At 35.3% G+C, this 24,233-nt stretch overlaps 3 protein-coding genes across 15 annotated transcripts; 2 read left to right on the forward strand and 1 right to left on the reverse strand.

Annotated features, from left to right (window-relative positions):
• Positions 1-1,675: 1,675 nt before the first annotated feature.
• LOC123208962 (F-box protein At2g17036-like) lies at positions 1,676-23,386 on the reverse strand. Of its 12 annotated transcripts, none has more exons than XM_044626654.1 (4): positions 22,758-23,386; positions 3,663-3,951; positions 2,196-2,649; positions 1,676-1,920 (listed from the first exon to the last, which is right to left on the reverse strand). In XM_044626654.1, the coding sequence occupies exons 1-3, from the start codon at positions 22,923-22,925 to the stop codon at positions 2,552-2,554; spliced, it is 555 nt and encodes a 184-aa protein (XP_044482589.1). In that variant the 5' UTR covers positions 22,926-23,386; the 3' UTR covers positions 1,676-1,920; positions 2,196-2,551. The 12 variants fall into 12 exon arrangements, 6 of the variants coding, with proteins under 6 accessions (XP_044482589.1, XP_044482588.1, XP_044482585.1 ...); XR_006500877.1 differs by lacking the exon at positions 22,758-23,386 and adding an exon at positions 2,875-2,953 and having other exon boundaries at positions 3,663-4,682; XR_006500878.1 differs by lacking the exon at positions 22,758-23,386 and adding an exon at positions 3,064-3,117 and having other exon boundaries at positions 3,663-4,682.
• LOC123208967 lies at positions 15,948-20,623 on the forward strand. The gene is made up of 3 exons (XM_044626663.1): positions 15,948-15,986; positions 16,806-17,102; positions 20,285-20,623. The coding sequence occupies exons 2-3, from the start codon at positions 16,965-16,967 to the stop codon at positions 20,558-20,560; spliced, it is 414 nt and encodes a 137-aa protein (XP_044482598.1). The 5' UTR covers positions 15,948-15,986; positions 16,806-16,964; the 3' UTR covers positions 20,561-20,623.
• LOC123208969 (protein TOPLESS-RELATED PROTEIN 2-like) lies at positions 20,621-21,462 on the forward strand. Of its 2 annotated transcripts, none has more exons than XM_044626666.1 (3): positions 20,621-20,798; positions 20,876-21,057; positions 21,191-21,462. In XM_044626666.1, the coding sequence occupies exons 1-3, from the start codon at positions 20,780-20,782 to the stop codon at positions 21,335-21,337; spliced, it is 348 nt and encodes a 115-aa protein (XP_044482601.1). In that variant the 5' UTR covers positions 20,621-20,779; the 3' UTR covers positions 21,338-21,462. The 2 variants fall into 2 exon arrangements, with proteins under 2 accessions (XP_044482601.1, XP_044482602.1); XM_044626667.1 differs by having other exon boundaries at positions 20,891-21,057.
• Positions 23,387-24,233: the final 847 nt, after the last annotated feature.

Raw genomic sequence — 24,233 nt, forward strand, 5'->3', positions numbered from 1 at the left:
CTGGTTGGAGCATTGTCCTTCTCTATTATTTTCTCTTGCCCTTCTCTATACTTTTCTATTGCCCATATGCTCTTGCTCATTTCCATTATCCCATGGTTTCAACTCAAACTAAAATCGGTTGCTTCTTGTGTCTTTTGACTCTGTCTACGAGAATTCTCTTACCATAATTTTAGTATTTTGATTATTATCTTACTTCAATTGAATTAGGTTTTAACTCTTTCGTATCCATTTTTACTCTTCTACTCTTTAGCTGACATTTGACGACATTTAACGGTCCCTTCAGCTGTAATTTTTGTTGACAACATAATTTCTAATTCTATTTTTAAAACAATTTGTATATAGAATTTAGAAATTAAGTAATCAAAAATTCAGTTAAGTTATATGGAAAAATCGGTACAATTATCAAGTAGTTTTTATATAAAATCGGTTTAATTTTGGTTTGGTTTACAAATCCTTCAAACCAATTCGATTACTCGGTTTTGAACACTTTTAAGCACAATAAGTGACAATTTTGTCTTGCAGGGCTAGTTTCGATTTCTTGACTTCAGTTTGAGTAGCTTATCACTTGAGTAAGTTAACTCACAAGGTTAGGCGAGTTGTATAATATCGCTAAATCTTAAAATTTTAAAATATTAGACTTATCTCTCCCCAAAAAATCTTATATTTATTTTCTAACAATTTATATCTACTTTTATAATTTAGTATAATAAATTTCATTTAGTACATTATCTTTAAAAATTTACACTTATAATTTAATGCTAAAATTTAAACATATAATTAATTGATAAATATATAAACTATGATATTTTACTTTAAATTATCATACCAAAATTGAATTTACAATTCCAATCTCAAGCTTGAGCTTACGACTTCTTAACTGTGGAGTTTAAAGTCTAACCTTATATCTATTTTGTCAAGCGTAGCAATACTTGAATTGATTCCATTAAAGTTTTAAAAAAGCAAAATTACTAAACCATCCTCCATCTTTTACAAATAACCTAACTCATGACAATTAAGCAAATATGAAGAATAAGCTAAACTAACTACCCCTTAAAACTAAAATTTAACCTTAACTAAGGGTGTTATGGTCTTTTCACAGAAGTTACTAAAACGAGAATATTTTTTTCCCTTCCCTCACACGTCTCTTTCTCTCTGAACCCATTTGCTTTCGGGAGAATTTTCTAGAAAAATTTATTGATCAAAGTAAAATTGTCATTGCAATTACATCAATAATTACATTATCCACTTCAAATCCTTTTCATCTCTTGAATCTGCCATTGAAAGCTCACTGACCACCCCCCATAGGAATGACTAACTCAGAGTGAGTCAGTGTTTGGGTTTTATAAATATATTAACTACTCTGTGTACAAATTTGTGAAATAAGATTATAAAGATGTAAGTATAACATTGGAAAATTTATTGATGTTATACTCAAACCAAACCGTAAACTCATCAAATCGAATAGCTACAAGCTTGAGCTCAATTTGATGTAAACCTAGCCATGATCAGCTTGTGAGCAACTCCACTCTTGTAGCCCTACTTGGGCCAGATTATCAATTCTCTTAACAATGAATTGAGAGACTCTAAGCTCATCAGGACAAATATTAGCAGCTCAAAAAGTATAGGAAAGCGAGATGATATAAAGGAGTCTAAAGGCTTAATCAGGGGACTTGACTTAAATGATCAAGCTTAAATCTTATTTCACAACAGTAAGATCCATAATGCATATATACATGCTCACAAATTAAAAACAGCATAACTACCAACTAATAAAATAGAATTCTTAATATTTTGGGCATGGTCCGACCAATATGTTAATCAAATCTTCACATTGACGATGAAACGCTCTTCAAGTGGTCGATTCCAGAAATTTCTTCAATAAAATGTCTTCAAATCGATCCATAGAAGCTCTTCAAGTACCTTACATGTAATAATAAAGCTTGATGTCAACCTAACCACAAACAGCTTGTGAGCAACTCCACTCTTGTAACCCTACTTGGGCCAGATTATCAATTCTTTTAACAATGAATTGAAAGTCTCTAAGCTCATCAGGACAATATTAGCAGCTCAAAAAGTATAGGAAGGCGAGATGATATAAAGGAGTCTAAGGCTTAATCAGGAGATGAGACTTAAATGATTAAGCTTAAATCTTGTTTCATAACATTAAGATCCATAATGCATACATACGTACTCACAAATATTCCGGGCATGGTCTGACCAAGCTGTTTATCAAATCTTCACATTGACAATGAAAATGCTCTACAAGAAGTTAATCACAGAACTTCTTTGGTAAAATGTCTTCGAATTGATCCATAGAAGCTCTTCAAGTACCTAACATGTAATAATAAAGCTCAATTGCAGGCGTTTGTTGAAGTACTAAGAAGAACAAAAAGTTATGATGAATGTGACTTGGAAAGATAGTGCAAAATTTTCTAGGTGAATATGAGAACAGACCTTTCCATTAAACTCGGAACAAAATAATGCTTCGTATGTAAACAATGATGAAAAAGATTCAATTCAGTAAAGGTTTGATAGAGTAAGAATCCAGGGATCAATCAGTAGATGCATCATGGAAAAAATCCACATAGAAGCTGGCAAAAGCACCAAGGGCTGAACATACTGAAGCCACAAAAACTTGAGAATCCGCCACTAGACACAAATTAATCAACCAGATATAAGAAAGTTTCATTAAATCACAAAAACAAATTATTAAATAAAACAGTTAACTCATGACAAAATGGTGACAGTTATTCAAGAGGATACGATCCACGAAAGAAGAGATAAAAAGTAAACTTAGTTTACAGATAAATATTTGTTTTTGACATATGAAAATATAGAGAGACTATCAAGGACTGAAATTGAAAAACAGAGTACCCTGTGACAATGAATCATGGCTGAGAGAAGAGAGATCATGGAGTTTTGCAACCATTCCCTACAAGTTGACTATCTGAAACTGGAGTAAACAGAGAAACTACATAACGCATACAACTATTCATAAATCATAATGCCTGAATCTCATGTTTGTCAATCTGCAAAGAGTAATTTAACTATCTCCATAACAACCTGGATGAATGGTTATCCAAGAGTTTGCACTCACAAGTGGCTAAAGCTTGGATTCTGAGCATCATGAAAGAAAAGGAGACAATAAAGAACACAGAAAAGCAAATCCATATCTGATTCGAAACAAGCAACAACAATTCAAATCTGTAAAAGCATTTGAACATCAAAAATTTACATGCAGGAAGTCAGTATATATACTCTTTTACACCATGTCCTTTTAAATCTGTATTTCCTGTGCTTACATAATCTTGTTAAAAATGTCCTCAATCTAGTTATGCAAATCAGAATTCAATAAAAAATAATAATCCATACACAGATATTGCAATAATAATACAGCATTGCTGTCAGAATCATGAAACAGCCCTTAAACACATGCAACTCCCACAGATGTGACTAACATACAATTTTAATATGCTTTTTAAATCTGCAATTTCAATGCTTACATAATCTTGTAAAGAGTCTTCAATCTAGTCAAACAAATCAGAATTTAATATGGCATTGCTATCACAAATAAAGAAATGAACCATAAACACAAGTCCACGCCTGCGAATTCAACACAGCATGTGGTATACGATAGACAATTTAAAAATAAAAAAACTTACATTCAGGAAAGAGCCAAACTAGTGAAGGCCAAAATATCTCAGAAGATTCAGGAAATGATACAAGCCACTTGTTACTACTGTCACTGAAGTCGAAAACTGAAGTATACATCCCAGGAAAATCATATGTAACCCCAAAGAAACCAGTTTCACCCATACAAACACAATTTGGTTTTATTCCCAAAAAGTCTTTAGCCAAAAAAAAAAAAAAAAAGCTACCACCATCAAACAGAAACAATGCTTTACCCTCCAAATCCTTCACTTCAATCCACTCTTGTTCTTCTTCATCAAGCTTAAACACATAGAAAACAGAATTCAAAACCACTTTCTCAGCCCTAGCTGGAGAGAAATTTCTTTTATTTCCAAATTTGTTGTCACTACTACTGCGATTTTTAATCAAATACAAATCAATCGATGTATTTACAAAGCTTTTGTAAGTAAAACGAATCAAAAATAGAGGCAAAGTTTCACTAGCCTCCAAAGACTTCGGATCAACACTTAAAATATGCCCATCTGACATCACTACATGAAACTGCTTCTAACAATAAACAATATCCTGAACATCAACATTGGCACAACCCAAGTCGACCCATTTCTTATCACAGCTCCTCCAAACCATCAACTCCAAATTCAGAAAAACCATAACTGCTAACTCATCGTTATCTGCAGAGACGATGACTTTTTTGCAACAAAATATACTTCCACCCACTAAACTGCCTTGGATGTTCATCAGGAATCCAATCAATTCTATGCCCCTTACCGATTTCCTGCACACGATATTCCAGCAAGTTCACTGACTAAGGCAACATTTCAAGAACTCGCTCTTCAAAATGGCGGCGAGAGTAGGGATCCTGGACCCGGGTTTTCCCCTGGCTTGATTTTTCAACTGTGACTATCCAAGGAGGGGCCTCTTTCGGAGAGGGGAGAGGGACGGGGAAGCAGAACAAGCTGCAGACGGCGCGGAAACGGCTGAGTTCGGTTTAACTTGAAAAATTATAATTATATGTATAACTTATATATTTACCGACCGTTTGATGTCTCTGTATCTTCTTGAAACCTTGAAAAGGAAAGGCCAAAGTCTTATTCCCACCCAAAGTTAGGTGTAAACTTAAAGTTACGTTTTGCTAATTTTTCAAAATTTAAATACTCACTTATTTATTAATTTTGACTATTATTATAAAGAATATTATCATTATTTAGAGATTTTATTTAAAAAAAAAAATATTTCCAAAATTTCTTACTTTAATTTTAAAAACTAACTATTTCCGCTTTACTCTAATTTTAGGAAATTACTTTTCACCCTCATCATCTAGGATTTATAGGGTTTTCATATTAAATATTAACAGTTGCCTTCTCAAATTTTAAAATATTACATTTACACCTCCAAAAATATATTTTTCCTCTTCGGCAACCATTTGTCTCAATGATTGATCTAGCACACCCTAAACCATTTTTTCAAAGCTTTACATCATTTTCGATGATTTTTCAGCATGGAACAACCCAGAATCGTTGTGAATCCAAGTAGATGTTTTTAGCTCTCTCTCTCTCTCAATTTGGCGATTCTAATGACCTTCTCTTCAGTGGTCAACAACTTCACCACCCAAAGAGGACAAAGAAGTCACCAAATTGAGGAGATATAATTTATAGAATACATAACACCTAAAATAACATTAATTGTCGTTTTTGATTTACAATTAAATTAATGTATTGTTCTATATAACTATAAATTGTTCAAAATTATGGGAAAGATACCCTCCGAAGCATTGGTAGCAAACTGCAAAATCATATGATAAGTGTGTGGTGTTAGAAAAGTTGACAAATCTTCTTAAACATATTTCAAAAGAGTGTGTGTGTGTGTGTGTGTGTGTACAATAGTTGCCTTTAAAATTTTTATTGATTAATAAATTACAAAGTTATATATGACAATTGATAAAATTTTAAAGGACAATCATATGAAAGACTTTAATGATATTATCCAATGTTATAAATTTATCACATAATTAGGTTTTTCCAGTATCGAATTGTAATGACTCTATCTCTAGAGATGAATCTCATAAGTCTATTCTAATATCCAGTTGTGGCTTCAAACAAGCCATAACAACCAGACCATCCTCTCGTTTTTGTTCACTGTAACGCTTTCAAAATTGTCAAAGGTACAACCAACCTAACTTCCAGAAATCCAAGGCATTTTTGTCATCTCAAATATATTACATTTAAACTAATTCAACTTATATGCTAATATTTGTTAATGTTTTCAATTTAAACATTAACAAATATCCAGTTGTAATGACTCTGTCTCTAGAGATGAATCTCATAAATCTGTTCTAATATCCAGTTGTGGCTTCAAATAAGCCATAATTGTAATGACTCTGTCTCTAAAGATGAATCTCATAAGTCTGTTCTAATATCCAGTTGTGGCTTCAAACAAGCCATAACAACCAGACCATCCTCTCGTTTTTGTTCACTGTAACGCTTTCAAAATTGTCAAAGGTACAACCAACCTAACTTCCAGAAATCCAAGGCATTTTTGTCATCTCAAATATATTACATTTAAACTAATTCAACTTATATGCTAATATTTGTTAATGTTTTCAATTTCGAAGATGAGATTGTCAAGTCATTCTTGTATCTATTTGACATGTTGGTGAAGTTTATGCCAAATGACTTTCACTACAATGGGAGCAAATTAGAAGTTGAAATTGATGTCGTTTTTGTGAGATTCTAATCACAAGGTGGATTCAATGTGATTTCAAAAACTTTTATTGAGAATCTATATAATGATGTTATAGTTTTAAAACATGATTTACTTGAAATATTGTTTGAAAATGTGAATTTCATGTTTTATTGCTAGATTATTGCAAGATCAAATGTTGTATTCAATTTAAGAAAAGTCAATCAAGAATCATAAAGTACAGATACATTGAATGACTTCCAAATATACTTATGTGGTTATAAATCTGGTATGTATTGAATTGTAATTCAACTTGAGCAAGTATACTTTGATAATATATTGATATGGAAATAAGTAAATGTAGCTGGTGGTTTTATTGAAAGTGACAAAGGTAGAATTTTGAGCATGAGTACATTAAATTTGGCTAAGTAGAAATAATGTTTGGATATTAATTATTTTAATCACATTTTTTCCATTATACATATTTAGCCATAAAAACAAAAACAATAAATAATAAAAAATACCCCGAAGAACCTAGCCAAGTAATCAAAAACTCTTTGACCAAACTCTCAAAAAACAAGCTGGCAGTTGACTCACCATACCCACTGCCTCTGACCACCAACAATAGGAGTTGCCCCAAGCTCTTTAGTGTGGTTTACTCGTTCCCAAATATGCCTAAATTATCTTCTATTAAGCCTTTTTAAGCTCAACTTTTAAAGCCTTTAGGTTGGATACAAGAATAAACATAGGAGAACCTTTAACTTCAGTGTTCCAAATTTTCTCCACCAATGGGAGAAAATCTTCATGGTTGGCCCAAAAATTACAAAACTTGAAAGGAGTTTTCTTGCGGTTCTCTTCTTTTCCCACACGAAACAACACAAGGGCAATGATCAGATAACACCGGATTGTCAAACACAACCGTAGCCAAGGGAAATTTCAACTTCCACGCATCATTAACGAGCACTCTACAAGCTTACAACAAGTTCTTCTCTCACCTGGGCTCTTGTTCCAAGTGAAGAAATTGCCACTATAGTTCAAGTCATCTAAGTTGGCGTCGCAACACAATTTATTAAGATCCTCACTATAAGAAACCGAATGGAGTTGAAGTCACAAAGAGTCACAAAAGGACAGTCCGGGAAGTCCTCTACTGCATTACTCAAGCCCTTCCATAAGTCTTTTCTCTCAACGGGGGAATTGAGAGCATACACCATGGCACAATATAAGATGGCATTACACGTCAATCTAGTAATTCTACAAAGAATAAACTGAGGAGTAGAATTAACCACCTCCAAAGCAACACTATTAGGGTTCCACATCACCCATATTCTACCACCTCTATGACTACCATAATTGTGAGCAATAATCCAATTGCTAAAATTGCTAGCAACAATTTTCTCCATGTTCTCTTCCTTAACTCTAGTCTTAAGTAAGCCAATAACATCCGCGCTACTATTATTCACCCACATATTTATTTCCTTTTGCTTAGCGGGGGCATTAAGTCCCTTATGTTCCAAAAGCTAAGGATCGTCATAAAATGGAGAAGAAAGAGGTACACAACATTCCACCAGCAGAAGAAAAGGAAGTCCTTTTTCTTCTTTTTCCCGTTTTTAGCACTCTTAGGTCTATCCTTTTCATCCACCATTTTAAGGTTACCAAACGTCATCGGCATGGGAGAAAGAACACCCAAACAACATCCATCATTCAGGTCACCTGCAGGACCTTCAGCATTATCACCAGACCCCTTCGGTAGACAGTCACCCAGAGAAGCAGCCACAACACTAGAAAGCTCATTCTCCGCCAGCAGATTCCTGTCTTCCAAGTTTAAGCGGCTAATGGGATTGCCAGACTCAATCACTTCTTCGGTGGCCTTCTCCTTACCAATCTCCAAAGGCTGATCCGACTTGAGGTGGGCAAACAATTGCTGGTCTAAGATCTCTTCAACAATCTTTCCTGAAGCAGGCATGCTTTGGCAAGAAGTAGACATTCCCCCCTTTCTCTAACCGTAGCAAGAATCTCATCAGGATCAGCAGATTAAATCACCAAAATTTCTTTGCTTTTAGGTTCCAAACCACTCTTCTCCACAACCAAAGAAGGAGGAGGGGGATTAGTTTCAGTAGGGGGGGTAGTCCTCCGAAAGGTGATCAAAAGAATTTTTCACAATACCTTGCTTGCCACTCTATCAAAATGCGGCTCAAGGATAGCACTCTTCTGCCTTATATATCCAGAATTCCGCTGGCATTTTCTTTCCCCACAAGACGCTGCCCCTTGGCCTTTAAGTTGACGTCTGACCTGCCCTTTGGAAGACCATTCTTTCCTTCAGCCTTCTCTCCATTCAAACCCTACTTACAGTCCAGGCAGCTATGCCCAAACCTCTTACAATTTGAACATCGCAGAGGTCTCCAACTATAATCGGCCCCCAATTCAAGCTTATCGCCATTAGGAAGCAAGAGATCAATGAAATCCAGAAAAGCACAATCAACATCCATCTCTATGCTTAATCTTGCATACTCAAGCCTAGAGCCTTCCTCCATGAAAAAATCCATGAAGAGAGGGCGCCCAAGACCACTCGTTATGCAACTTAACCTTTTTGAATTCCAGAATTCCAATGGGACTCCATAAATTTTAACCCAAACAGCGATCTTCTTTATGTTTCCGACAACCATGTCAGGGTTTCTCGCCTATTTCCTAACAAAGAACGGTGTACCCCCAAGGAACCAAAGGCCATCTTCGATAACCTTCATCATATCTCCAGGGCTGTTAAATTTGAGAATAAAAATTCCTTGACCATTAGAAGTCACTTCCTTCAACCCAAGGTGGGACCACAGCCTCTCTGCAAACCGTTTAACAACAGCGCAACTATCCCATTTTTTGGCACCCAGCACCACCACTTCTTCAGGAGGAGCAACACAAGCATGTCCAGGAGATAAACAAGGCTTGGGCACCAGCCCTTTTAACTTCAAACAAGAGCGACCAAGGGCATCCTGGAGCAATGACAAGAGGACGAGGCAGGACATCACTACCACCAGACTGATAATTATAAAAAAGACAACTATTTTGGGTTATCAGGAATATTGATCTGAATCTCCTCCTGTCTTGTATACATTGTACCCTTTAAATATATACAACAATAAACTATACATAGAAAGTAAAATAGAAAAATTAGGAAAGTTACATGATTGTAGGGATTATTGATATGCTATAATTTGTGCAAAGATCAGGGCTGTATTATAGCCTAAATAAGTTGTAATACAGTTGTAGTACAGCTTACACCTCCCCTCAAATTGATGCTAGGTGTCAACAAGCATCAATTTGTCAACGAGATACTTGTGTCGAGCAGATGTCATAGATTTTGTCAGCAAATCTGCAATTTGATCATGAGAAGGCACGTGATGAAGTTGTAGAGTTTGGTCATGCACAAGTTCACGGATGTAATGGCAATCAACCTCAATATGTTTCATATGTTCATGGTGAACAGGATTAGTGGCTATGCGAATAGCACTGATGTTATCAGCATAAAGAGAAGTCGGTTGATTAGATGAAACACCAAAATCCAAAAGAAGTCGACGAAGCCAAACAATTTCTGAACTAACTGATGACATGGAGCGATATTCAGCTTCAGTGGAAGATTTAGCAACCCGATCTTGCTTTTTGCACTTCCACAAAATAGGTGTTGACCCCAAGAAGACACACCAACCGGTAGTAGAACGGCGTGTATCAAGACACCCAGCATAATCAGCATCAGCAAATGCCACTAGTTCAAGAGAAGAAGTGGAAGGAAAAAATAGACTGCGTCCCAAAGTATCTTTAAGGTACCGAATGATTCGATGAAGGGCTGAGAGATGTAACTTACGAGGTTCAGAAACAAACTGACTCACCACTTGGACAGCATATGAAATGTCAGGTCGAGTGATTGTAAGATATATGAGGCTGCCAACAAGACGTCTGTATAAAGTAGGATTAGGCAATGGTGGACCAGCATCCTTGGTTAATTTCAAATTGAATTCCATTGGGGTAGCACAAGATTGGTTATCGGGAAGATTGGCCAATTTGATTAAATTTGTAGTATACTTTTGTTGACTGAGAGATACCCCATCTTCTGATTGAGAGACTTCCAAACCCAAAAAATAAGTCAATTTCCCAAGATCTTTCATATGGAAGGAGGATTGAAGAAAATGTTTGAGCTTGTTGATACCTTTCTGATCATCACCTGTAATAACCATATCATCGACATATACTAGCAATGCAATGATACCATTAGAGGAATGAGAAATGAATAATGAGTGATCATTAGAGCTTTGTTGAAAGTCAGCTTGTTTAATTGTAGATGAAAATTTCTCAAACCATGCACGAGGGGCTTGTTTGAGTCCATAAAGAGACTTGCGAAGTTTACACACCAAATTTGGATTAGAGAGTGGGTATCCTGGTGGAGGCTTCATGTACACAGTTTCGTGTAAATCGCCATGCAAGAAAGCATTTTTGACATCCATCTGATGCAAAGGCCATCTTTTGACAGATGCAATAGCTAAAAGAGTTCTAACTGTGGTCATCTTCACAACTGGAGAAAACGTCTCTTCATAATCAATACCGTACTCCTTTGTGTAGCCTTGAGCTACTAATCTGGCTTTATACCTGTCAAGAGAACTATCAGGTTTGATTTTAACAGTATAGATCCATTTACTACCAATTAAAGAGACATCAGGTGGTGCGGGAACTAAGTCCCAAGTAGGGTTTGTCTCAAGAGCTAAAAGTTCGTCTTCCATCGCACTCTTCCAACATGCATTATCTGCTGCTTACTTATAGGTAGATGGTATGGAAATGGATTCAAGAGTACTAAGATAAGCAATAGAAGAACCATACCGTTCCGGAGAGTAACCATACCGGTCTGCAGGCTGTCCAAAATTAGAACGGGTTGAGCGACGTGGTTGGTTGGAGGAATGAGATGGTGTGGCTGATGATTGCAAAGATTGTGGACCTTCAGAATTGTGATCAGGTTGAGGCACTTGTGGTATATTCACTGATGAACCTGAAAAATCAGTTTCTAAACCATTCGTAGAATTATTATCAGAAAATGAAGGCAGAAAAGAAATGGAGTTATCAAGAGATAAGGGAGGAGTCACAACAGAAGAGGAAAAATAATACAAATTCTCAAAAAAATTGACATGGCGAGAAATGCGCATTCTTTTTGCTTGAAAATCATAACAAAGATATCCTTTATGTTTGTCACTATAACCAAGAAATACACATTTTGCTGCTTTAGGAGATAATTTTGTGCATTCATTTGGAGGCAGGAGGACAAAACAAACACAACCAAAGACTCTAAGATAAGAGTACCTAGGGGGTTTCTTAAACAGATAAAACCAAGGTGTGTTATGTCCAAGCACAGGGGTAGGTTGTTGATTGATAAGAAAAACAGCGGTATGAATAGCTTCTACCCAAAAACTATGTGGAACATGTGATTCAAGAAGAAGAGTACGAGCAATTTCAACGACATGATGATTTTTCCTTTCGACAACACCATTCTGTTCTGGGGTATAGGGACACGAGAATTGATGCAAAATTCCTTTTTCTTGAAAAAAATTGGTAAGTTGAGAAGAGCAAAATTCTCCGCCAAAATCAGAGCGGAAAATCTTAATGGTTTTGCCAAATTGTGTCTCAACCATATTGATAAAGACTTTTGCAATATTGGTAAGATCACATTTAGCCGCAAAAAGAATACCCAAGTAAACCGTGTGTAATGATCTATGAACAAGACAAAATATCTATATCCTAACCTAGACACAGATGGTGACGGACCCCATAAATTAGCATGTATTAAATCGAAAGAAGCTTCTATATTAGAAGAACTAGGAGCAAAGGGTAACTTTGCAGCCTTGCCAAGAGAACAACTTTCACAATCTAATTTTAAAAAATCAAAATTAACATTTAACGAAACAGGAAGAACTTTGGACTGAAACATGTTTTTGAGTTTATTTGCATGAGGGTGTTTAAGGTGTCGATGCCAAAGGCACCACTTTTTATTAGCAATCAAAACATTATTTGGAGAAGAAACAGAACAACAAAATGGAAGAGCAGACTGATTATTCTTATGATTGTGAGAGGTTGGATCATTCAAGTTCAAGTGAAACAATCGTCCTTGCTTATGCCCCTTCCCGATCACCTTCCCAGTTTGAAGGTCCTGTATAGAACAACCAGAAGATGAAAAATTAACTGAACAATTTTGATCAACCAATTGACCAACAGAAATTAAATTCGCAGCTAAATTTGGGACATAAAAAGAGTGAGAAAGAGGAAGAGATTTGTTTAAAGAAAGTGTTCCAAGCCCTTTGATAGGTAGCTTTTCTCCATTAGCAGTAATAACAAAATTATTTGGTGGATATGGTTGAAGTTTTGAAAAATGACGTGTATGGTTGGACATGTGATTAAAGGCTGTAGAGTCAAGGAACCAAGGAGCTAATTGGTTTGTTTTACCTGATAAACCAGTAGCAGAGAAAGCAGATGTAATGGCACTTAGTATGACAGTTTGTATGGTAGTTTGAATCATCTGTTGTATGGTCTCTTGCGTAAGAGCGGAAGTTGCACTATTTGAGCTACTAGTATTTTGTTCTTGACTGAAACCAGAAGCAAGAAATGCAGGTTGCTTTTGTTTATTTCTTCGCAACAGTCGACATTCAGCGATCACATGCCCCTTTTTTTTTACAATAATTGCATTCATTCCTCTTCTTGCAATGGGACTGTATATGTCCAATACCATTGCAAAATCGGCATTGGGTTTTACTGTAATCTCCATTGGATTGTTTCATTTGGGGCCTGCCACGAGAAGCTAAAAAAACAGCATCAACAGAATTAGTTTTAGCATCCAAATCAGCCTGAGTCCGTAGTCGAGTTTCCTCTCGAAAAAGTTCTCCCAAAACCGAATCAATATCAGTTAATCCTCGATTAATTATATTGGCTCTAGCATTTTCAAATTCAGGTCTAAGTTTCATAGGAAATTGAAGCACTTTACTCCTATCTCTTTCTTTCTTTAGTTCTTGAAAAGCAAAATCCTCAACAATACTTAAGGATATCATATCTAACTCAGTCCATAATCCCAACAATTCAGAGTAAAATGTTTTTATGTCCCTATCATCTTGATTGAGTTTAGCTATCATATATTCAATTTCAAACTGTCTAGCCTGGTTTGTTTGAGAATACACTTTCTTAAGGTGAGCCCAAATCTTACTAGCAGTACTAAAAGATCTCAAACCCAAAGCAATTTCTTCCTCAACAGAATTCAAAATCCAAGTAATGATTTTAGCATTATTTGCTTTCCATTTAGCCTTTTGTTTATCATCAGTTGGTTCACGCAATGACCCATCTAGAATTCCAGATAATTCTTTTCCTTCTATAAAGATTCGAAAATGAAATTCCCAAAGAGGATAATTTTTCCCATTAAACTTAACAGATATGGAGTCAAATTTTTCACAATCCATGGAGTTACAAGAGAAATAGATTGCACCTGGAAATTGTTGAATGCTGAAGACAAGGTTTGTTTATACCGAACAGTAGTGCAGTACGGGCAAGTAATTGCTTGTGATAGTTGAAGCACCAAAACAAAAATAATTTTCAAAGCAGAAGAGAAATTTGAATTACCACAGCTCTGATACCATGATAATTATAAAAAAGACAACTATTTTGGGTTATCAAGAATATTGATCTGAATCTCCTCCTGTCTTGATATACATTGTACCCTTTAAATATATACAACAATAAACTATACATAGAAAGTAAAATAGAAAAATTAGGAAAGTTACATGATTGTAGGGATTATTGATATGCTATAATTTGTGCAAAGATCAGGGCTGTATTATAGCCTAAATAAGTTGTAATACAGTTGTAGTACAGCTTACACAGACAACACCGGGGGAACCAAAGGGGGAGCAGCTTCCAAACCAGAACCTGAAGAGGCTTCCAACACTTCAGGAAAAAGGGAGCAAGAGAGCTTAACACCACAAACAGAACCAGCCATAGAAGGAGAGCCAAAATCAACAAAGGGGAATCAGAAAGAGAACAATAGCCAGCACACGCCAAGAGGAAAGGAGTACGGCAACGAGCTTGCAGGAAATAGAGAGCACTAGTAGCGAAAAACAAAAACGATGCGGGGTGCGCCCAAGATAGAATGCACAGAACCCAGGCCACAGGAGATGCCCGCATCAACAAGAGAGCTGCGAAAACCCAAACCAGAGCCAAAGCAATCCAACCAGGCCCACCAAATAGGAGACGGCACTCAGCACCAAACTAAAACACTAGACCCAGCCCACAACCAAGAAGAGGCAATACCACTGCAAGGCCCAGTCCAACACAGCGCAGAGAGCCAATAGGAACCTGCCACCACAAGAACTCAAGAGAGAAAATTCCCGCCAAACGGCCTCCCACCAGACTGCCGGATAAACCAGCGCCAGCTCTGACAACACGCCACCCTACCAGAAAATTGAGCGAAACCAGAAAGAAACCCGACTCTAACCACCAGCAACAGATCGCCAGTGCAGAAAAGACACCCAACAAAAGCAGGCCACACCAAAAACACCACAAGAGAAAGCACACCACACAGAGACAAACAAACAGAAAGAATATAGACCACAAGCAAACGAGAGGAGGAAGAAAACAGAAAGGGGAAAATGAGAGTAGTGACGGAGGGGAAGCAGAAGGGGAGAGACAAGGAGGGGGAAGAGGGATGGGGGACGGTTGCCGTAGATGACAGCAACCAGGGCAGGGAGGGGCATTCCGTCTAATGTTCAAATATAGTATTTGAGAAATTTGATCTAATTGTGTTGAATTTGCTTAGAATGTGCTTAATTGAAGTACTGTTGTTATAATTGTTCTGGGTTCCAAGCAAGCTTGTAACTTTACCTGACAAGCATACTGAAAGCCCAATTATTTTTCTTTTTTTCTTATTGTGATCTCATGTCGTTTGAGCTCACCCTTGACTAAATGTACTTCACTTTTGGTAGAAATCTACTGATTGAAGTATTTATAAGCTAACTGAATTACTTATGTTGCAATTATTTTGGCTTGCACAAAACTTCATAACTTTAATAGTCTTACTGGAAGCTCAGTTTTTGATATCTCAAGTAATTGGTTTGACTTCTGATACCTGAACTCAGCGGTTAGTTGAGCAAATGTACTTCACTTTAAATGAGTTCAACAGTTAATGGTTTATCTTTGTAGAGTTGGTGTGGAGTTGTGTTAGGACTTAATAAATAATAATAATAAATAAAATATATTTGAATTAGGATAATATATTTGATTTAATTATAAAATATTTATAATAAGATATTTGATTTGATTAGGTAAATATTTAAGTTGATTAGGATAAATATTTGATTTAATCTAGATAATATTTGAATTTAAAATTTAAAATATAGGGAGTATAAATATGAGTGATTGGAGGAGAGAAAGGAGAAAAAAAAAAAACATTGTTAATTTGGTATTTGGGTAGCCTTTGGCTAATTTGGGAGGGGAAAACACCTCTAATTGTCTTTGGGATGAGTTGACAACTCTGTTGTCAATACTATTTTATTAATATTAATAATATTTAAGTTGGGTTGCTATCAAGTTGCCAACTGCAGAGATGAGATATTAGAATTTGAGATTGGAAGCTAATTGTGAGATTGTTCACAGTAAGCTCCTCAACTCTATGGAATTCTCTTATACATTTGCTTGTGTTCATTTTCTATTGAGCCATAGATTGAATCCATACAATTGCTTTTCTGGTTGTAACTGATATGTGAAATTTTATTAGAGAGAGTTTTATTAGTCCTTGTCTTAGATTTTTCATTGTTGAAAGTTAATTAAGATACAACTCAGTTGCAGTTTTGAATGATTTTATTGGTTGGTTGAAATTGAATTCATGTTTTTTAAGTCGTCCTGATTGCAAAACCTGATGAAGAACATCTATTTATCTTAAAAGACAAAAGAATATGGCTTAACATTGTTTTAGAGAGTAACTCTACATATAATATCCTTTTTTACTAAAAACTGGGATATATTTTATAAATATATATAATTTTATATAATTTGAACAGATTATAAGTTACTTTAATATGAAACGGAATGTCATAATCTTGCAGAATTCATAATCTGTCTAATGTTCTTTTAACTTGCTACTTGAATTACATTTTAGTCAATAATAATTTTTTTTGCAAGATATTATTTTAACACCTTGCAATCAATTGTTTGACTTTGAGACATTTCTTTTAACTTGTGTTAGACAGCAAGCCTACATGAGTTTGGCCATCCTTCCACTATTTTGCTTTGACACTTTTGTGTTTCATGTGCCACGTGAGTTTCCAATAAAATATGACTTGCTGTCCAACCAGGTCTTCTCTATGCAATGAAAGCTTAGTTTCTTACTGGAAAGTTTTTTTCTGCACAAACTGTAAGGAATTTGCTCAATTTCCATTAACATGTAATAAAGTTGCTAAGATTTGCTTTAACAGGAATTTGTGAATCAAGTCCTTGAGATCAGCAAGCTTGATGAAATTAAGGATGCCATAATTGGCATACCAGCTGTTAGTCATCTATAAACTGAGCAGATCAAGGGGCTGACCATAGCTGTCGAACTTGTTGCCACCATTTACTGTCTTTACAAATTACGGATGAACGTGCAAGTGGTGCAGATGCAAGCTGCAGCAATTGTTATGCGAGCCGTTATATATGCGGTTGAGACTGGGAGGAAGACAATTGTTTGCACTATTCAGCAACCAAGCATCGACATATTTGAAGCATTTGATGAGGTAATTTTTTTAAGTTACTGCAGAAATGTAAAATTAGGATTTGTCTGTGAAATTTTAGCGTGGTTGAATAATATGATACTGCAAATATTATCTTGTTGAATTTTAAGTTGCTCTTATTTCATGATGTTAATACTCTTTCTCTGATAATATTCAGATCAATTTTCTTTTTCCTTTCAAAAAGAAATTCTCTACAGTTTCTGCTTTTACTTTCATTTTGTTATTATCTAAGATTACAAATTGGATTCTGTGAAAAAATTCCTACACAACCTTCAAATTGTTGAAAGGGGTAGCTTATTTCAGTTTGAATACACTTAGTAAAGTTTTCGCCGTATAATTCTACAAGTTTTATGTTGATGTATTGGCACAATCATATATTAGTAGCAAAACTCCATACATGACAATGATTTTGGCAAAGAAAAGAAGAGAACAAGCAGTTACTAGTTTGCACTTTCCATTCATTTATGCAACTCCAACAAATAGCAGAGGGATTGGAAAGGTAATCTCTCCTCAAACGACACGGATCTGAAATTTGACTGTTAGTGCTTTGCCCTGTGGTATGGAAATTTGACTGTTGACATGTCTCTGTTTTGTTTTATCTCGGCTTAAAAAAAAAAAGCCTGAAACACAATGAACTAAGAGAGATCAAGATTTTTTGGGATAATAATACTTGGAGGTAGCAAACTATTATTAGTGGAACTGAATTATATTTTTTTAATTTGAAGTATTGAATTCTCAGATTTCCTTATCTAAGGAATTGAACTTTTAAATTTTTTTATAGAAGAAACCAAACTTTTAGTGTTTCAATTGAAGATGCTGAACAAACACAATTAAGATTGTTTGTTTTGTTTTGGAAACAAAGTTATCAATTTGGTATTTTCAATAGAAAATAGTAAAAGTTTAATCTCTAAAATAACATAATCTAAAAGTTTGGTCCAAAAAAATATAAAATAAAACTAGTTTCCTGGATTCTTGTTTGCCCAAAATTCTTCTTCATTTCACCTTTTTCCTTGCTTTATTTGAGTTTGCCCTGTCACTTTGTCTGTTTTACTTTTTATTTATAGCACATACAGTAAGTTGAATGACTTTCCGGTCAGCAAATTAAACTATGAACAGCTTGTGGAGACGTTATAGCTAGGAGGACTAATGCAAATTTCTTGTGTTTTGTGCTGATTTTTTTTAATATTGAGCAAATAGTACAAGTATGTAATATAATTGGCCAGCCAAGTACATTAACTTTCGCTTTTGCAAGACACTTTGAAAAGCTTTTAAAAGTTTTGATTTTGTTTGGGTATCCAAGTAAGCTGGTATTCTGCCATCCCCCCAAGTTGGATCGATCGAGTTGATATTAAGCTGAAGTTTCAATTTGGTAGCTTAACTCAAATTGGCTTATTTGTTCATTCAATGATACTATTTATCTTGCTGATGATATTGTTCATTATTTCAACAATCTTGTTCGCACTGTCAATAGCTCTTTAGTGACAATATTCATTAACTCGAAAGATTTGGAGCTCAAACTTGAGTCAAACATTATGCCTTTGATTTGAACTCGAGTCAACCTCAGACTCATCTTAGATTAAATCCACCCCTACTATAAACATCAAATTTTTATATTTGATTTTGTTGTGTCAAATGTTCTCCTATAAGTAAAGAAGCCAAAGGCAATATACTGACTTGCACAAAAAAACTTCAAGTTAAAATTTTTATATAACAAAAGATTTAAACTACTACAAAGTTTGACTCTGAGAAAATGTATAATATAATAGATTTTGAATATGAATAAACATAAATTTTCCACTAAATTTCTGCAATAATGAAAAATTTTAAGAATATCTTTTCCTATGATTTGTTATTCAAAACTATATTGCATTTAAGATATTGATTCGTATCTTTTTCAAACACTTTGAGAGAGATACTATTTGCCATTTATTATTTTTTTAATTGAAAAGAGTGAAAATAAAAACTTATTTAGGCAAACATATATATATATATATATATATATATATATATATATATAAAACATTGGTTTGTACAATTTTGTCTCTCAAATTAGATGTTTGTAGGGGTATGAATTTGGATAGGTTGTTATGAGAATCTTGTCAATTGAATATATTAAAGTACAAGGTTTAAATAGTCCGATATTATTTGAGTTTTGAATTTGAAAAAAAATTGAGAAGCAATCATAAACTTTAAAAATTGTATTGCTTGTAACTTGGGATAAAACAAATATTTGTGAATAATAGAAAATTAAATTAAATTTTAATTATTTAGCGTAAAATAAATTAAAATATTTGCTAAGTAAGCTCAAACATGTAGGCCTACTAAGCCCAAATTGATAAGTAAAGCCTATTGCATTGCTAATTTCACTTTTAAATTACTCAGTGATACTCTTATTGTGGTGATTTGAATTTAGAATATCTTAATAGTGGCATGATTTCCACTGTCATATTTAAATTTATCTAATTTGTTACTCTTCTTATCCTACTCTAATTTGCCTTCATTTCTCGTTGTGATGTTGTACATTAGTCTTCATCTTGAAACATGCATGAAGCACACAAGGTAAATGTACTCATTCCACTAACGGAACAATGGAACAGTAAAATGGAAAGGGAGAACAGCCCAGAAGAGGTAATATCAATCAACAATTTCATTTCGCATCAACACTTCATAATCCATTACAATATCATGCATACAAGGATCATAACTGCTTTTTGATTCTCTCCACTCTTAGCCTGCTACATGTCATCCCCTTGAGCTGCTGCAATTAACTCTGGACCACTTTCTCCTCTAGCTGCATCTCTTTTGAATTTCTCCCCCTTGGTCCTGCATGCATAAACCTTGGTTATAAGGTTTCTATCAGGTAGTATTTAATTTAGGGAAGGTTCATCAAGGATCATAAAGTACAAATTCATTGAATTGAGTGGCTTCTAAATATATTTATCGGTTTTAAATCTGGTATGCATTAGATTGTTCTTCAAATTGAGCAAGTATAATTTTATAGTGTGTTGACACTGAAACAAGCATTTTATATTTTTAGCAATTTGCTTTTGAAATTGATAATTATACCAATACTTAGAAAATTTAGCATGTGGTTCTATTGAAATTGATAACGGCAGAATTTTGAGCATTTGTACATTAGGTTCTATTCATTTGATGATTGCATGGACTTTGGTGTTCCACTGCAGGGTACAATGGACAGCAGCAGACTGCAGGGTATTGCGGATGCTGGAGACAAGGTTAAGAGCTGGAAAATTCCTGATGTTTCAGATCCGTCACAAATCAAAGCCCTGCTCTTACCTGATTCTACAGCACCAAGCAGGGTAGGTGGTAAAGAACTCAAATATAGCGTGTCATTTAAGTTTGGCAGAAACTTCTCTTCTATGTTGCTGGGTATTTTCTTTGTAGTTATTTATTGGCCTTTGTGCACCTGCGCTCATATACGAGATGTTCTTCTATTATGAAGCTATGCAATTTGTATGCAGATATATCACTCATTAACATGCCAACTGTATATTCTAAAGAATTGGATGCATAATGACAGGAACTCCGAAATGTTTAGTCAAATGCTAAATATTCCAAAATTTTCAGGCTATTCGGTTGATCTGCACCAACTCTGGTCGAGCTCTATTGTGCCTTACTGCCAGTGCTGTTCACAAGCTGTGGAACTGGCAGCATGGTGAATGGAATCCCTCGAAGAAGGTTTATTGTTTTCCATTTGCAAATTTCTATTGTTTTTATATTTTGATCTTTCTGAAGTCTATTGCAAACTTGTCAAGCTACTGCATACGTAGCACCCCAGTTGTGGCAATCTCTCAGTGGAACACTTATGACCAATGACATTAATGATGGTAAACCAGCTGAAGAGTCTGCTGCATGCATCGCTTTATCCAAAAATGATTGTTACGTTATCTCTGCCTCTGACAGAAAGGTTTCCTTGTTCAACATGATGACATTCAATGTAAGTTATTGCACCTATCCAAATTCAAACTCTGTATTTGATATAGGATCAACAATTTATGCTTGTTCACATAATGCTTTTGCAATATATTGAGATTCCACATAGCTAAATGAGATTGCTTACTATGTCTCAGGTCATGGAAATGTTCATACCCCCACCTCCAGCAGCTACTTTTTTGGCGTTCCATCCTCACGATAATAATATTGTTGCCTTTGGGATGGAGGATTCTACTATTCAGATATACAATGTCAGAGCTGATAAGATAAAGTTTCTCACTTGATTTGTCATTTTCTTTTCCAAATTTCTAAAGCTAGTTTTATGTTAAACTGACTAGTAAAAGGATTATGATGATATTTTGAGATCGACAATGGAAATATGATTCTGATTTGGCTGAATCATTACCAGTACCATACAATCTGATTTATGCTTTTGCTCAGTTTATTGGAGGGAAAGTCTAATTTTAACCATCTCGTAATGGAGCCACTGGTTCGGAAACGTTCAAGGATTTCGGATCCACACAGAGAGTACAATCTTTGTGGCTCAAGACATAGAATCTTCTGTTATAATAAATTATGTCGTAGATAATTTGAAAATGATCCTGATTGATATTGATATCGTGCCATTTGTCATCTCTTCTTTTCCAAACAACAGTCTTTCCCTGAATCAACACCATGATAGCAAATTCTTCATCATGGCCATCTTCGTCAGCAGAAACTACTATTTTGCTCGTGTAGCTTCGTTCCGATCTGCTGAGCTCTCTTTGTTGGTCTATAGCCAATTCAAGTTTGTACCCTTTACTTATTTCCTTAACGCAATGATCCATTAAGTTGAATGACTCTAATAATTTATCGGAGATGTTCTTGACTTGAGATGTGGAGAAGGGATCCAGGAGTTTGACATCTCCGGACAGTGACTCTTCGACTTTGACTAGCCAGGCTTGTGAGGTGTGATGAGGATGGGAGATTTGTGAGAGGGGTTTGATGGCATAAACGGTGGACTGGGCAATTAAGAAGTGAGTCGGAGAGTTGGAGGTGGAATAGTTGTGGTAATAGTGGATTTTTGATATGGAGGAGGAGGGAGGGCGGCTCGAAATGAGGTGCAGACGGCGCAGAAGCGAAGAGTGTCAATTCTGGAGGGGAGGCTGTCTTCATATGTAGCCGAAATGAGAAAGATTTAATTTAGTAAAGATTTGATAGAGTAAGAAATCCAGGGATCAATCAGTAAACGCATCACGGAAAACACACACAAGCTGCCATGAGCACCAAACATATCGAAGCCACAGAAACTTAAGAATCTGCCACAAGGCACAAACTAATAAACCAATAAAAAGGAAACTTGGTTTACAGATAAATATTTGTTTTCGACATGTGAAAATAGAGAAACTATCAAGGAATGAAATCGGAAAACAGAGTACCCCATGAGAATGAATCATGGCTGGGAGAAGAGAGATCGTGGAATTTTTAAACCATTCCCTAAAATTGACTTTCTGAAACTGGAGTAAACAGAGAAACTGCATAAAGTACTCAACTATTCATAAATCATAATGCTTGAACCTCACGCTTCACGATCTGCAGAGAGTAATTAAACTTTCTCCAGAACAACCTGGATGAATGATTATCCAAGACTTCGGATCATTCGATGTATTTACAAAGCTTTTGTAAGTAAAACGGGGTCAACTATGGAGGCAAAGTTTCACTAACCTCCAAAGACTTCGGATCAACACTTAATATGCGCCCATTTGACATCACTAAATGCAATTGCTTCTTATAATAAACAATATCCTGAACATCAACATCACCAAAACCCAAGTCGATGCATTTCTTATCACAGCTCCTCAAAACAGTCAGCTCGGAATTCAGAAAAACCATAACTGCTAACTCATTATCTGCAGAGACGGCAACCTTTTCTAACAAAATATATTTCCACCCACTCAGCTGCCTCGGATGTTCTTCAGGAACCCAATCAATTCTATACCCTTTACTGATTTCCTGGACACGTTATTCCAGCAAATTCACTGACTGAGGCAACATTTCAAGAACGTGCTGTTCAAAATGGCGGTGAGAGTAGGGTTCCTGGACCCGCGTTTTTCCCTGGCTTGATTTTTCAACATGGAGGGGCATCGTGGGAAAGGGGTTGAAAGGCATAGACAGCGGATTCAGCAATGACGAGGTGCAAAGGGGGGTCGGAGATTCTGGGGTCCTTGTAATAATGAACGGGAGCAAGTTTCGAGGAGGGCAGAGGGATGGCGAAGCGGAACGAGCTGCAGACGGCATGGAAACGGCTGAGTTCAGTTTGGGTTTAGGGGCGTTGCGCAATGTTGAAGAGACTGGGGTCCGGGAGACTGCACCAGTCGGGGGTTGCAGGGGCAATGGTCATGGATGAAGAGTAATTTGGGGAAAAAAAATTAAAACGCTAAATATACTCAGCGAAGTGCGGACGGAGGAAGAAGAAAGCGAAAGTTTTCTTAATGAATCACAGAGATAAAGATAATGGGATTTCCCCGACATGTCCCGGTCCCTGTGTTTAACAATTTATTCCTCAAGGTTTGTAGAAGTACAAAGACACCCCAGTGTTAAGGATAATAATAATATATTTACAAAAATGATATTACTTTACCACAATACCAAGTAAGACTATAAGTTGAAAATTATTAGATTTGAACTTGATTCAGCTGGATTTATACAAGAATTGAGTCTAAGTTTGGTGAGCTTAGGAATTGTAAGTTTGAGTTGAACTTAACTAGAAACCATTAAATTAAGTTTAACTTGAAAAAATATAATTAAACATATAACTTATATATTTATTAACTGTTTTGAACCTAAAGTCTTTATACCCTTTTGAAACCTTGAAAAGCAAATGTTACAACCTTGAATATATTAAGACATAATTGTTTAACTGAAGATGCAATTCTTTTATTCTCACATGATTAAAATTAATATACTTTATTTATATGTAATACTCTATGACATTATAAACTGAGGATACTAGTTGATAAGAATAAATTAAGATATTATCATATGATTAAAATGATTTAATTAAGCTTAATCATATAATAATATTTTAATTTCTTTGTATATATTTCTAACCACTTGAATATAAAATATTATTATTTTAATATAAAGGCATTTTGACTTTTTACTATTTTTTTTAACAATTATGTTATATTACATTATAGT

This window comes from Mangifera indica, chromosome 2 (genome assembly GCF_011075055.1).
Source record: "Mangifera indica cultivar Alphonso chromosome 2, CATAS_Mindica_2.1, whole genome shotgun sequence".
Lineage (NCBI taxonomy): Eukaryota > Viridiplantae > Streptophyta > Magnoliopsida > Sapindales > Anacardiaceae > Mangifera > Mangifera indica.